This window comes from Ambystoma mexicanum, chromosome 5q (genome assembly GCF_040938575.1).
Source record: "Ambystoma mexicanum isolate Mex_15411 chromosome 5q, UKY_AmexF1_1, whole genome shotgun sequence".
Classification (NCBI taxonomy): domain Eukaryota; kingdom Metazoa; phylum Chordata; class Amphibia; order Caudata; family Ambystomatidae; genus Ambystoma; species Ambystoma mexicanum.
In genome coordinates this window covers 1140883828-1140897197 of record NC_090933.1, presented here as the reverse complement: position 1 = coordinate 1140897197, position 13370 = coordinate 1140883828, and the positions used below count along the sequence as shown (strand labels likewise).

Sequence of the window (13370 nt, the reverse complement as noted above, 5' to 3'; positions counted from 1 at the left end):
GGAGATAGGACTACAACAAGTTCAAAGTGCATTCCCGATTCACAGCAGAAAGCAATGTAAACTATTTATGTCCCTGTTGTAATTTTCCTGCACCTGATCACCCTGTTATGCATGAGCATTTCTATGTATTTCATCAATTTCTTCTGAAACTGAAGAAGAAATGGAAAAATAGCATTCCCCACTGCTCTCTTCCCTCACTAATGAGTTATTCCTTACCTCGCAATGCATCCTGCCCTAAGTCCCCCCGCCCCATACAGAGATCCACATTTACTGTCAGCTTGTTCTTCTTTCTCAATATGGAACTAAGGAATGCAGGCTTGTGGGAAAAACTGCTGCCTGAGGTGATTCCAAGAGTCAGAAGCACTAGGACAAGAGCCAATTCCTGATGCAATCCGTGATGTGGCCGCAGGTAGGGGAAGAGTGGGTGGAAGTAGGTTTCCATTGCCCAACATTAATTACGCATTGTTCGGGTGGGGTTTGCCACAAAGTAGTATGCATGGCCTGTGATGACGTACACTATAGTACCATTGGTGCCGGAGCAGCAGTCCTGCATCCCATAAGTGTAGGGGCAGAGCACGTGGGTGTCTCAGCTGTCTCTACTTGTCTGTATTTTTGTTGTTGTTTGCCTGCAGGGCAACTCAGTAAGGAAACACCTTGCTGTGAAGGGGACATGTGCTTGTGAATGCGATGGCACATTCCCCTTCACCTAAACGGTATTGGGGGGGAAACCAGATCCAGAAGCTGGCATTGCTCGCATGATAAAATGGGTTTCTGCCTAAAATCTTGATGCAGGTCATCAGACAGAAGGCAAAAGTGGGACTAGAAAAGGAGTTCCCTGTTGTATACAAATTCAAAGCTATATTTAGAGTTTTGGGGCATGATTCATGGAATTATTTGCGTGGAAAATAGGGTACTTGCATGCCAAACTGCACGCAAATCCCTGTTCGTCGATTCATGGAATCGAATGCGCTGTATTTTTCCAGGACTTGCGTCGAGTTCGTGCAGGCTTGGCACATCTCTGCGAGCCGTTGAGCGCCTTGTGCGAGACACCCTGCAGAGCGTGGGCGAGGCCTGCGCAGATGGCGTACTAGGGACAGAACGTGGAAAATGGGGAAGAACGTGCAAAAAAGTGGGCCCACAAGCAGTCCATCACACTCCCACAATTGCATGGAACGAAATGTATTCATGGATTTGAGTGTGCAACCTCTCGGCAGGGAATTGGCCATGCAAGTCCTTCATACTATCCGCCACCCGAAGGCAGGTGTACAGGCACTTGTGCATGGAATCACTGCACGATGGTAAGATCACAAGTCCGATTATGGGGTGCGTGCACGCATTTGGGTTCCGATCGGAATTAGGGGTGCATGTAGGCAGTTTAGCGGGGTGCAGGAACAGTTTACGGAGGTTCGTATGCAGATTTTCGGAGTAATTACTGAGTTGCAATTTTTCAAACGCATGTTGTCAGGGTGCTGCTAACAGTTATGGGGGACCCTATGCAGGGTCCCCAAGATGCAGGCCTGCTTGCGGGGGACCCCACACACTGTGTGAAAGGTGCATGTAATCACGCCTGGGGGAGCACGCAAAGGTAGCTGTTCTGGCTGTTTTTGCTTTGCATGTGGGCATGTCGGGTCGCTTTCAGGGTGAGACTTGTGAAAACGGTTACTTTACGCGGGGCGCACATTTTTTGTCTTGCGCGCAAGCTCGCGCAGTGTCCTTCTCGGCGAGCAGCCCTTGTGGTATTTCTGTGCATATTTCTATTAATCGGGCCCTGTAAGCGTTTGTTCCTAGGTTCTACAAAAGGAAAAGAGCAAAAGGGTGACTGAAAAGGTTGTGGGCAGGGACTCTGACCTGGAAGCTTAGAGGCTATACATCTTCAAAGTGGGCTGATGAGCTGTATTCATATATGGGAGACTCTAGAATACTCAGATAAAGAGACCAAATTGGAGGAAGAAGCGTACTTTCTCAGTCCCAATGTCAATGTGGGCATGTCAGACATGCCTTTCAATAAGATCACCACAGATTGGTAGGACAATGAAACAAATGTACTGCCTGAATTCAAAGCATTACCCAGTGCAAAGCAGTGAAACAGTCCTCTCAGAGCACATTGAGGTAGACTTTGGAGCTCACTTTGAGCCAAAATCCCTTCATGGCACAAGATACGACCTCCAGGTACTAGAATGACCAGGAGGTGGACTAGTGCCATATGCACTGTCAAACCTTAAGGCCAGACATTTGCCATGTCTTTACAGCTCAGGCTATCATGAGGGACCTTCCCAAACCTACTCCAAGATGGAGAAGGTAGAAGTCTGGGGCAACACATTCTTCCATATTTAGCAAGGAACACAGTTCTTGTCTGAAGCATCAGTCAGCAAGATAGTCTCAGCTTCCCTTCACCGTCTGGTTCCATTCTTTTTGCATTTGACCCTGCCTGCTGTCCTTCCCACTGAAGAAGGCCTGCAGCTTTAAATCCAGGTAGGACTCTCTTGCAGTGTTCCACTAGTAATACAAAAATGGGTCCAAAGGTAAGCAATATATTCATTCTCCATTCTCCAGTCAGTGATTAAGCAAGTGAGTGTCTTCAGAATCTTTGGGTTTGAACTTTTATAGAGCAGAAACCACACCCTTTAGAGGTGAGTATAATTTGTCTAATCTAATTGGTCAATGTATATGATTGGACAGTGTTGCAAAAGTGACATCAAGCTAAATCACCCCATTGGATGCCCATTTAGCATATTAATGAGGAGGGCAGTCTGATGGGAGTAACTTCCAAACCCAGTTTCCCTCTCATTTGATGTGATGTCATCTTAGAGAATTCCGCATTAAACAATTGTAACCTTCTAAAACATCATATTTCTCACATGTAATTATGTTACTAATCCGTTAATCAGATTGCTCTTACTAAGATTAATCAAATATTGTGATTTTCATCTCGACGTGACTTATGGCAGATGAGTTACAAATTGTTGAATTTTACACACTGATACTTTTATACAAACATTATTTTTCCATCTCAAAGTAACAGGCCTGACTGCACAGATACAAAGATATACTAATAACTGGCATGTGTTGTTTCTGTGCGTAGATTTCTACATTTGCCCATTTAACAAAATTAGCATAATATCACATACATGTCAATTTAGAGCTTTTCGCCATACACATTTCTTAAATAAAGTCTCTACAACATTCTGTACAATAGTTACAAGTGAATATATGATTCCATATGTAGATTTCACGTTATTTTATAGAAGGGGATGAATTGCAATCTGAAATGGCATACCACATTATGGTGTAAATTCCTCTTGGGGCTTAGGGCTTGGGAATGTATGACTCCTGTGAATGTTGCGGTCATGGTGCAAGATCTTTGAAGTTAGGCAGTAGGCAAGGCCATTTATGACTTCAGTCCCACCCTCATTGCGTTTTCCGAGGAGAGGAACAGTTGGACCCTTTTGTCAGACATCCAGTCTCCAAAGGTGAGACATTTCCTTCTTTTATGCATATTTTTCCCTACACTTCCCATCCTATTGGGCCACTATTTGGGAGGGACATGAGGAGGAGTGGTACACGAAGAGGAGCAAAACCTTAAAAGACAGATTCTATTGCAACTCAATGGTAAGGCAGGTGCCATGGGATGGGAGCAGGCCTAATGGGGGTTATCCCAAGTCATTATTACATTTGTAGTGAGGGACCCTGTAAGGCATGTCACTGCAAATGTGCTTCCTGAACCTAACTAAGTAGGGGTGCTGAGCCCATTATCAATAAACAGTGGTATTATGCAGCCAATGCAAACAACGTGTCAAGTACATAACTTGGATCCAATCCACCTGGCAAACAAATCTCTACTGAAAATCATGGAAATGCGTATGTGGAAATGCAGTTACAGGATGTGATTCACATTTTGCACCTTGCCTCGAGGGCCAAAGGGATTTTTTGCAATGCCTCCACAGCCTTTTCCACCAGGTCATAGTTTTGATGACTTGGGTTTTGTTTATTCCTAGAGAGGAGCATAGTTAGGTGTTCCTATGCATTTTCCTTCTGTTCTGGATTGTGTAAGGAAGGCATGGTATCAAATAGTGAAGTTAGGCACAAGTGGTCACAGTTCAAGAGTGTTTATTGAACTTCAATGGGTTGGTTGCACAACTATCTGCACACCTATCTAAACCTGAATCTAATCTAAGGATGGGAGCAAGCTACAACCATCAAATAATAATAACTCAGTGCTTGTGGAGTCTGTCAAAATAATAGAGGCCTATTCTAATAAACCTATTGTCAATCCTTACTTCTAAATGCAAAATAGTGTGGGACAATAATGTATGCAAAAAGAAAAGTGTTCATGAAATGATATGTCAGGATAGTTAAGCAGTTGGCTTCCCTTACCCCATGTTTTCAGCATGGGGTAAGGCAGCACATTCGAGCTTTACGCACACTCTGGCTTCTCGGCCACAAGGATACAGTTCAAAGCATGGGCATCAAGGCCTTCTGCCAAAGCCTCTTTTTCAATACAGTCTTTTACTTCAGAGGGTCTGTCGCAACAAACAAATCTCAAAGTTCCCTTCCGAACAGGATTTTCACATGCCCAAGTTCTTGCTTTCAATGTTCATCATGGGTTTCTCTCCTTCTGGCTGAGACCCTCTTTTAAAACAATGTTCTCACTTGGTCCCCCTAATTCGGGCTTGGACCGTGGATCTCCCTTGCTCGGGCTCGGATCCTCTTGATATTAAAATCAAAGACTTTCAAATATGTTGCAGTACAACTTTGATTCACTTCAGTTATTCTCATCAAGCTTCTACTTTCGTTTCTTTTGGCGGGATACCTAACAGAGACCTTTGATTGAGCACATTCATGGTGCTGGACCATTTTGTCAACGGTATTGTATTTTTCCTCCTCAAGTTCAAACATTCATCAGCAGTGTAGTTTTACTTGCGTCTTTCATCACACGCATTTAACAATGTTCGGTTCAGTGCTCGTTATACAATGTTGCCGCTTGCAACCTTGACTTCAACACGACCCGATCTAGTTTTCCCAACTAACCAACTATGTTGATCTCCCTAGCAGTCCCTTTGTTCTAGGAGCCAAGGACGATACCACGGCTGCTGATGCTCCTCCCTGCCTTTGTCAGCCATGCGGGAGGCCCTCTGGTATCTTTGACCCACAATGAAGAATTCTTTCTGCGGATCTCCTGGTTTTACGCTTTCACTGTCGAAGGTTTCTTGAGAGTAATGGTTTCTTGTCAAAAAGTTTAAGGGTATTTCCCTCCTTGCGAACCCTTCGTGGTTTGCCGTCTTTCACCCTTCATTCAGCTGCCGATTCCAAACGCTTGCTCCTTCCTGTATTTTGCCACGCTCAAACTATGGTCTCGTGCTCCGCCTTTTATCCGTGTGGGAAAGTTTAATGGAAGTCAGGTGTGAATGATTGGCAGCAATTGCCTGACCTCACCTGACCATTGTATTGGGACATGTCAGGTGCACTGCTCAGGTGCGAGTCTGTTTTCTCCTAGAGAAACACTTTTGTGTATGAGTGTGATATAAATAAAATATCATATCATATCAGAGCAGGCTGTCTGTGGGAAAGTGTTCATAACGGGAAAGGGGGCTTGAGTTCCTACGTATCCTACCGGGTAGGATGGAGCAAAGGAGTTAAAGGGGGGGATACCGCGTCTCACCATCCGGTGTTCCACTACCACTCCCTGAAGAACCCTCACCCAGGTGACCCTCCCAGACTGGTCCACCCCCCAGGGTCTGGATCCAAAGGCGATGGTCGTGGCCTGGCACCTGAGAGAGAGATTTGCGGGGAGTAGGACCTCTTAATTTGTAGCTTTTATAAAGTTAATTTCTCAGTTTCACTTCCCACATATGTGCTAACAGGAATGAACCTCTTTCATTATTTTGAGGCACACAATACATATCTTTTGTTTCTTGGTGCACTCAAAAATCCTTTGAGCCTGAATTTTGATGATCGCTTAGTACGGAAATAAATGTCCTGTTTTGTTCAGGTCTATGTTGCTTGAACATTGTGCTACTAAAATGAAACAAATTGTGTCTACCCTTATTTTTGACATATCAACCAAGGATTACAGAGAGCTGACTTTCCCTCAAATTCTGTTCCATCTTTCGGGTTTTGGAAGTGAACAAGGGTGGGTAGGTCAATGCTGGTATTAAGAGTAACTACACAGTCAGACTACAAAGACCAGCAAGCATCTCCTCTCTGCATTTGCACATCTGAATCCTATTGAAGGTGCCGCATTCAGATTTCTCCTAGCAATCCCATTAGAAAAAAATGAATTCTGCATTTGCTATGAGGTGTAGTACAAATTTCTTTAGCAAATTTGCACCGTCTGAAAAGTTTAAAAAATATTAATCAAAAACTTTTCCTATTGTGTTACCAGAGTTCTTAAGTCCACTAGCTAAAGTCCTCAAACATATGACAACCATGTTCTGAAGTCTGTAAAAAGAGTCATCAAACTCCATTTTCAGTAGTCTGTTTTCTGTTTTAGAACAAGAGAATGAATTCCTTGCTGTCCTCGACGATTACCCCTCCCCCGATATAAGCCAGCCTGTATTCAGCCTTGGGGAAAAGCTTCGCGTCATCTCCAAGTAAGTTGTGGTCCTTTTGATTGCACTTATTTGTAATATTTGTAATGGAATGTTGCCAGCCCAATTGCCAAGCTGTGAGTTTGTCTCTGTGTTACAGTATCTTTCTATGACCTACCTACATCACTTTGGGGAATACACCCTGCTATGTGTTTGATGTGTTCAAAAGGCATGCTGCTTTTCTAGCCACATATGATTATATTTTCTTTATTGAACTCTCATCAATAACTAGCCAGAGTAAGTTACATTGTCACTAAGTGTGAAACTGCAGCAGGCTCACTCTCAGTGACCCTGTTCCCTTGCAGGTGTCAGTGACAACATGTTGTACTAGTGAAATAATCAGATTACTTCAAAGTCCCTGATTTTGGTTTCCTTCTGCTTCCAAGGGCAGAAAATATCAGAAATGATTCTGAATCAATGTAATGGTGATCTTTTGCCGAAATTGGTGACCAACGCGAAATTATATTTTACCATTGTTTATGTTCCCATTAGTTTGATTGCATTAAACGCCTCAGCCAAATTTGAACCCCGATTCATAAAGGAAGTGCAAGTCCCCAGGTGCAATTCTCCGGCAGGGGTACTTGTGTATAGAAAATTGAACATGTTTGCAGATATATTTTTCATTGGAAGTGGTATCAGATAGTGGCAAAACATCTTAAGGGAATTCTTTTTTTGTTACATAAAAATGTATTTGTCCCTGCAGATTTGACCAGGAAGTTTGAAACAGGAGCAACTTGTGACAAGAGCAGCATGTGGTTTGCTCTTCTTGTGGGAATCACCAGGCCACAATTGCCTTTGTAGGCGTGTCTCTCTCATTCGGATTGGCTGTCCATGGACACTCCCCCCAGACAGAGCTATTTTGCATATGCACCTTGGGGCCTAATGAAGAATGCACACGCACACCGCTCACGCCGATTCTATCACAGATATGTGCATGCAAGGAGCGCGCGCGGGTCTGGCAGTCGGTTCACATGCATTGCCAGCACCTGCAAACATGTAATGCTTTTATGAATGAAGACCATGTTTCACACAGGTAAATGCATTCGTGCTCACAAAACATGCTTTCTGAATTAGGATCAAAGAACCCCGTTTGTGGTATAAGGTATGGCAGATATAACTGACTCCTACATCTACCCGTTAAGACAATCTATTTAAGTTACGTTACGTCAGAAAAAAGACAATTTCCACATTGGTGGTGTAACATGGAGTACCTTGTTCCTAGTACCTCACTCCATGTCAGACAGGGATAAAAAGAAACATTTGACAAAACGTTTGAACAAACTTTATTCCATTTTTATGTCTCTAATCTTCTTTGCACCATACAGCCATTCTCACACTCAACAAACCTTAGTTCACGTTCACCCGTCACACAGTCGTCAAATATGTATGTATATATGTAGATTATGCAGTGTCTGTAGTACAGAAAAGTGTGCAGTACAAAGCTTGTAGCTGTGCAAATAAATATGGCAGTACAAAAATATATTTTTTGAAAAAAATGTCACTGGCAGAATTATGCACTGGTGCAAAAACTGCTCTGTGACAGTGGACACTTTCTGTAATACGAGACCAGGTGCAATTAAGTGTCTTCACAAAGGTTTAAAAGTTTGTAAAATATTATTGAACTCTTGTAAATAGAGGTACAGTCATACATATATCTGTGGATCATTCAAGCACCCCTTTGACATTCCCAGAACTCAGTGTCATGTCCTGGGGAAAAGTGCACTTTTTCAGGCCTGGTACTGTGCAAAAGTGTGCAACTTCCATCAAATCTACAGAAGCCTCCAGTGGTAAATTCTTTTGTGAAACTCACTTGTAAATTAGGTGTAACTTATACATTCGCTATTTAGTTCTTTAGCCATATATAAGCCACTTAAATCTGAGAAAACTGTGCACACCAGCCCGTAGTTTTGTGCCACAGCATATGACAGCATATCAGTGACGCATACTAGATGCACTATGCAACACATGCGGCATCCATAGAGCTTCATTGAAGTCCTTATGTGCCGATCAACAAGTGCAGTGGTGGAAATTAATTGTGAGTTATAACAACTAAAGTTAAGTTATATTAGGGGGAGGAATTGGGCAGGAACCAGATGTAGCTTTGCTCTGGCAAAAACGGCACTGCTGGAGCACTGTTCCCTGGAGGCCAAACTCAAAACACCCCAATGTCGAGGAAGCTCTCTGCCCATGCCTGCAATTCATTCTCCTATGCCGATGACAACCACATTTATGTCCGGGTTGAACAAACTCATGAGGCTATGGATCGGTTCCTACTGTGTGTGGATAACATTAAAACCTGGATGTTGGATAATAAACTCCAGTTGAACCCATCGAAAACAGAGGTTATTGTTTTTGGTCCAAAACAGAAAGTGGCAAACATGCTCCAAACCACTCCTTGCCCACATCTAGTTGGTGCACCTACAAAATTCTCTAATAAAGTAAATAATCGTGGCTGTATCTGGGAGTCCATTTTGGACTGCAATTTGCATGTTAATCAGACAGTCAAATCTATATACTACCAGCTGAAATTGATCAAGCCACTACTACCTCTCATTGCAGAAAAAGGTCGCTCAACAGTGGTTGGTATATTGACAAATTCTATACTGGATTAATGTAATACACTTTTTGTGGGAGTTCCAAAATTCCAAATGCAAAGACTGCAGGTAGCTCAGAACTCTGTGGTTAGACTGATCTTTACCTTGCCAAGGAGATCATCTGTCTCTCAGTATCACAAAGGTCTCCATTGGCTGCGGTCCAACAGGAAATTTTGTTGAAGGTTCTGTGTCTGGTCGTTAGATGCATTCATGGTTTCACCCCGACATACCTAGTGTCTAAAATCCAATGTCATCAGCCGACTTGATCGCTTCGATCAGTCGGCCAAAATCTGTTGGTTGACCCTTTCACAAAAACGACAACTTGGGTGACAGGTGTTTTTCAGCTTTTGGCCCCCGTTCCTGCAATACTCTACCTAAGGACCTTCAACAGATTAAGTCCTTATCTGTATTTAGGAAGAAATGAAAAATGTATCTCATTGTGTAATCATCAGAGTCATCCCCTAGTTTTTAGGTTGGCACATTGATGCAACTATCGATTCGAATTAACATCTGTGCCCAGGTGCAGGTTCTGCTTGGACCCTACTTATAGGGTATGTGCATAATAAATGCTAAAAATCAAATGAATCAAATCGAGGAGTGTAGGACTCTGCTTTGCAGCCATTTTACAGTTAGGGTGAGTTTTATGACACATGAAAGAAGCACCACACACAGTGTGTATTACATGTGCAGAAGGACTGCATGCTTGAATAACTATCACAAACATATTTATCAAACTGTGGGAGGGTCATTCTTATGTTCCCAAAATGCACTTTGATTTAATGAGACGCATCTAGCATCGAGCATTCAGGGCATCCCACATTCTGCACCTTGCTCCACCTCTCAGCCTCACCCAAATCAGTGACATTTCTGCCTAACCTCCACCCAGAAGGGGTTGGGGAATTTCCCCCAGTTAATTTTGTCAATTTCCAGCACTGGTTATATTGTGATATATGCTACAGCCTAAAGTGAGGTCTGGTTTTAACATGGAAAATCGACTTGCTATTTAAGCCATGGGTTCATGCCTGATCTGGGTACCATGGCCTTATTCCAACTGCACAACAATAACACAAATCGCCTATTATTAGATGTGCACGTTGAGGTTCTAAAATTGCACCACAGTCATATCTGATTATTTTAGGTTTCCGATAACTGGGCCCTGTTGTCTCGAACTGAGATTTACGTCAGCAGATTGTTATCCTCCCTCACCAAATACCGTAAAAGAATCACGCGACAGCTTCGGAAAATAAGCAAATGGAGACCGCCCCAGAAAATATGAGGTCAGTCACATTATGGTCTTGCAAACCTCTGAATACAGAGAAGCCCCCCCACCCGTAGGTAGCTGGGATATGTAGTGGCTACAGCTTGAAAGAAGGATGAATGGATACAACACACCTAAACTGTGTCAACCATCAAAGGGCTTCAATTGGTGGGTGTTGGGTTGGGAGATATCCTGGCAGGTGCTGGGAGTTATACACTTTCTGAAACGCTATTTGGCATGTGCAAACGGTGTACACGCATGCACAGACGCATTAGCGACATTGCAAACACACCTGCAATGCGTTTCCCCCATCCCAATGCAATTATGAATGCACAAACAGTAGTTTCACACATGTAAATATAGCCCCTGGGTTCTAGCCATAAATTCCTGGCAAGACCGAAAATGTCCATGGTTCTGGCCAGTTTACTATATCACAAACTGTAAATTAATGTTTCCACATAATACGGAACCAGTACAATATTGACTCCACCCTGCCCTATCAGTTTCCGCACCCAGGATTCACCGGATCCGACACATCTCATCATGCTGGTCTAGGGCCATCATCAGTCGGGTCCTGTAATGTGCTCCCCTGCTCAATGGATCTATATAAAACACCTACAATAAAATACATTGGGCCTCATTACGACCCAGGCGGAAAACCATGGTGCTACTAGCACCATGTTCCATGCCGGTGTCCGCCATGGCGGAATGGGGAATTACGACCCCATTCCGAGTTTAGTGGGTCGGTAATTCCCCATGCCGCCATGGCCCTTCCCCATTCCCAATTTTGCCCCATAGGGCTCAATGGGAATGGGGAAGGCGCTAATAACGGTACCGCAAATTGCGGTACCGTTATTAGCGCCAAAGTCCCTTTGCGGGTCCCGCTGGAAAAACCAGCCGTTAAGGTCGGGTCTCGCAAAGGGACCTCGTAATCAGGCGTTAAGGGTTTAACGGCGCAGACACCTTTTTAAACCCTTAACGCCAGGGTCGTAATGAGGCCCATTGATTAAAATGTTAGCAAAACATCAGATTCTTCAATTGGACCCCAGCGTACTAGATCTTTTCTAACTCTTTCAAGGCGCAAGCGTCTGCTCTGCCTTGGGGCATCTGCTTGGTTTTACCCGGGATGTAGCAATGTGTAGGGCTGCTTGGGAGGAGGCTGGACCTTTAATGCCATAAACGCAAGAACAACTGTTCGATCCAGCTCTTCCTGGTCGACAGTGTCGCCTTCTGCTGGTTGGTCGACGGCTTCTTCTTTTCTTCTTCCAGTTATACTCTCTAGGGATTGTTCTTCTTTGCTGTTAACTTTGGATGCTTCTCTCATCTCCTGAGTTCTTCTCCACTTTATTCTTGTTTTACACTTGTCTAACTTCCGAGGGTTTTATGCCCTGTCACATCCTGTCTTGACGTTGCTCCCTCCTTCTGGGTACTGTGCCTCTTTTCCCCCAGTTTTTACATTCCTTTCCTTTCCTGGGTATTCATTTTCTTTCCCTGCTTTTCCAAAGTCTTGTCTTTCCCTTGGTGTTTCCTCTAATCCCTTCTTAGCTCATCATAACTTCCCATCTTTAGGGTTTGCTTTTGTTCTCCCCCATCTTCTTCTCTGTGCCCCTCTGACACCTTCCCCTTGAATTGTCCTTGATATAGTGCCTTAGGATTTTACTGTTACCCTTTCCGTCTTTCGACTTTTCTCATAGCTACTTTTTTCCCTGCTCTTTCAGGTTCTCCGATTCACTCTATCTGACTTTCTCTCCTCTTGTCCCCTCACAGCTCTTTACCATACGTTTCCTACCCTCCAATATTTACTCTTGTTTACTTCTCTTCACCATTTCCTTACCTCTTTCTCTGGAACCTTTCAACAGCCACTCTTCTTCACTCCTATACACCTTTTGTTGGGGACCAACTCCCAGGTAGGGTTGAGGGCTACTAGGAGTTTGCAGACTCTTGGAAGGCCCAACACCTACCCCCAAAATGAACGTAGACCCAGCCAGACAGCAAGTTCAAACTGTGGTTTATTACAGCCAAACCCAACAGGGATCAGTACAAGGATAGAAGGAATCCACAGACATCTCAACGGCTCCTGGCTCGCAGGCCAGTTTTGTCCTCTCCAGAAAACCTATCAGCCTACTAGATTGGTCGTCAGGAGCCTAATAACTTATATAGCAGGTGGCTGGCCTGGCCCATCCCCAAATTACTATCTCTAAACAATGTTGCAGCGTGAGGGTCTGACCATTTGTTCTTGCCCATTGCTACCCACCCCTAGGAGACTGAACTGTGATTTACTAGAGCTGACCTCCCCAGGCCTGGGATCCACAATGGTTCTCAGCTCTTGGTGTACCTTCTCAAGGTAATAAGAATGACTATGGGACTCATTACGGGTCCGTCGGGAAACTGTGCTGGTGATACTGGCTGGTTGCTGATGGACCCGTAATGATTTACCGGCGCCTGACTTCACGGTAACACTGGGGGATTACAACCCAGACGGGCCGGTAAATCAGGCGCCAGTACATTGTAAGTCCCCATTCCCATAAAGTCCCATAGGACTCTATGGGAGTGGGGACCACGGAAGCACCGGCACCATTAAAAATGGTGCCGATGCGTCTGTGAAAACTCTGTGGGTGGGAGACCTTCCGCCCGGCGGGTCTAACCTCCCGGATGCAATGGCACCCACCCGCAGAGTTGTACTGTGCCAGTCCAGAAACAACGGTGCCATTAAGCTTACCGGCACCGTTGTTTCCAGCCCGGTACAGTTATAATGAGGCCCTATGTGTCTGCATTGTAACTTGTGGTCACCACCTTAGAATATGAGAGTGCTTATTCATCTCGTGCAACACTTGTCTCACACTGTAACATCTGTGTTGCAAGCTCCTGTCTGGTGGTGTGAGACTGACTCTCTTCCTCAGCTCTGGTTTCAAATCATTGTCTGATTCGGCC

The 13370-nt window shown here is 44.2% G+C and overlaps 2 protein-coding genes across 5 annotated transcripts in view; one reads left to right on the top strand and one right to left on the bottom strand.

Moving 5' to 3' along the window:
• Positions 1-13370, bottom strand: part of TG (thyroglobulin) — a 1030738-nt gene that overhangs the window by 326531 nt on the left and 690837 nt on the right. The gene's annotated exons all lie outside the window — the stretch shown is intronic.
• Positions 1-13370, top strand: part of SLA (Src like adaptor) — a 142191-nt gene that overhangs the window by 62606 nt on the left and 66215 nt on the right. For all 4 annotated transcript variants that reach the window (XM_069621658.1, XM_069621656.1, XM_069621657.1 and 1 more), the window contains exon 3: positions 6491-6590. In XM_069621658.1, coding sequence (XP_069477759.1) covers positions 6491-6590 — 100 coding nt within the window. The remainder of the gene's footprint in view (positions 1-6490; positions 6591-13370) is intronic.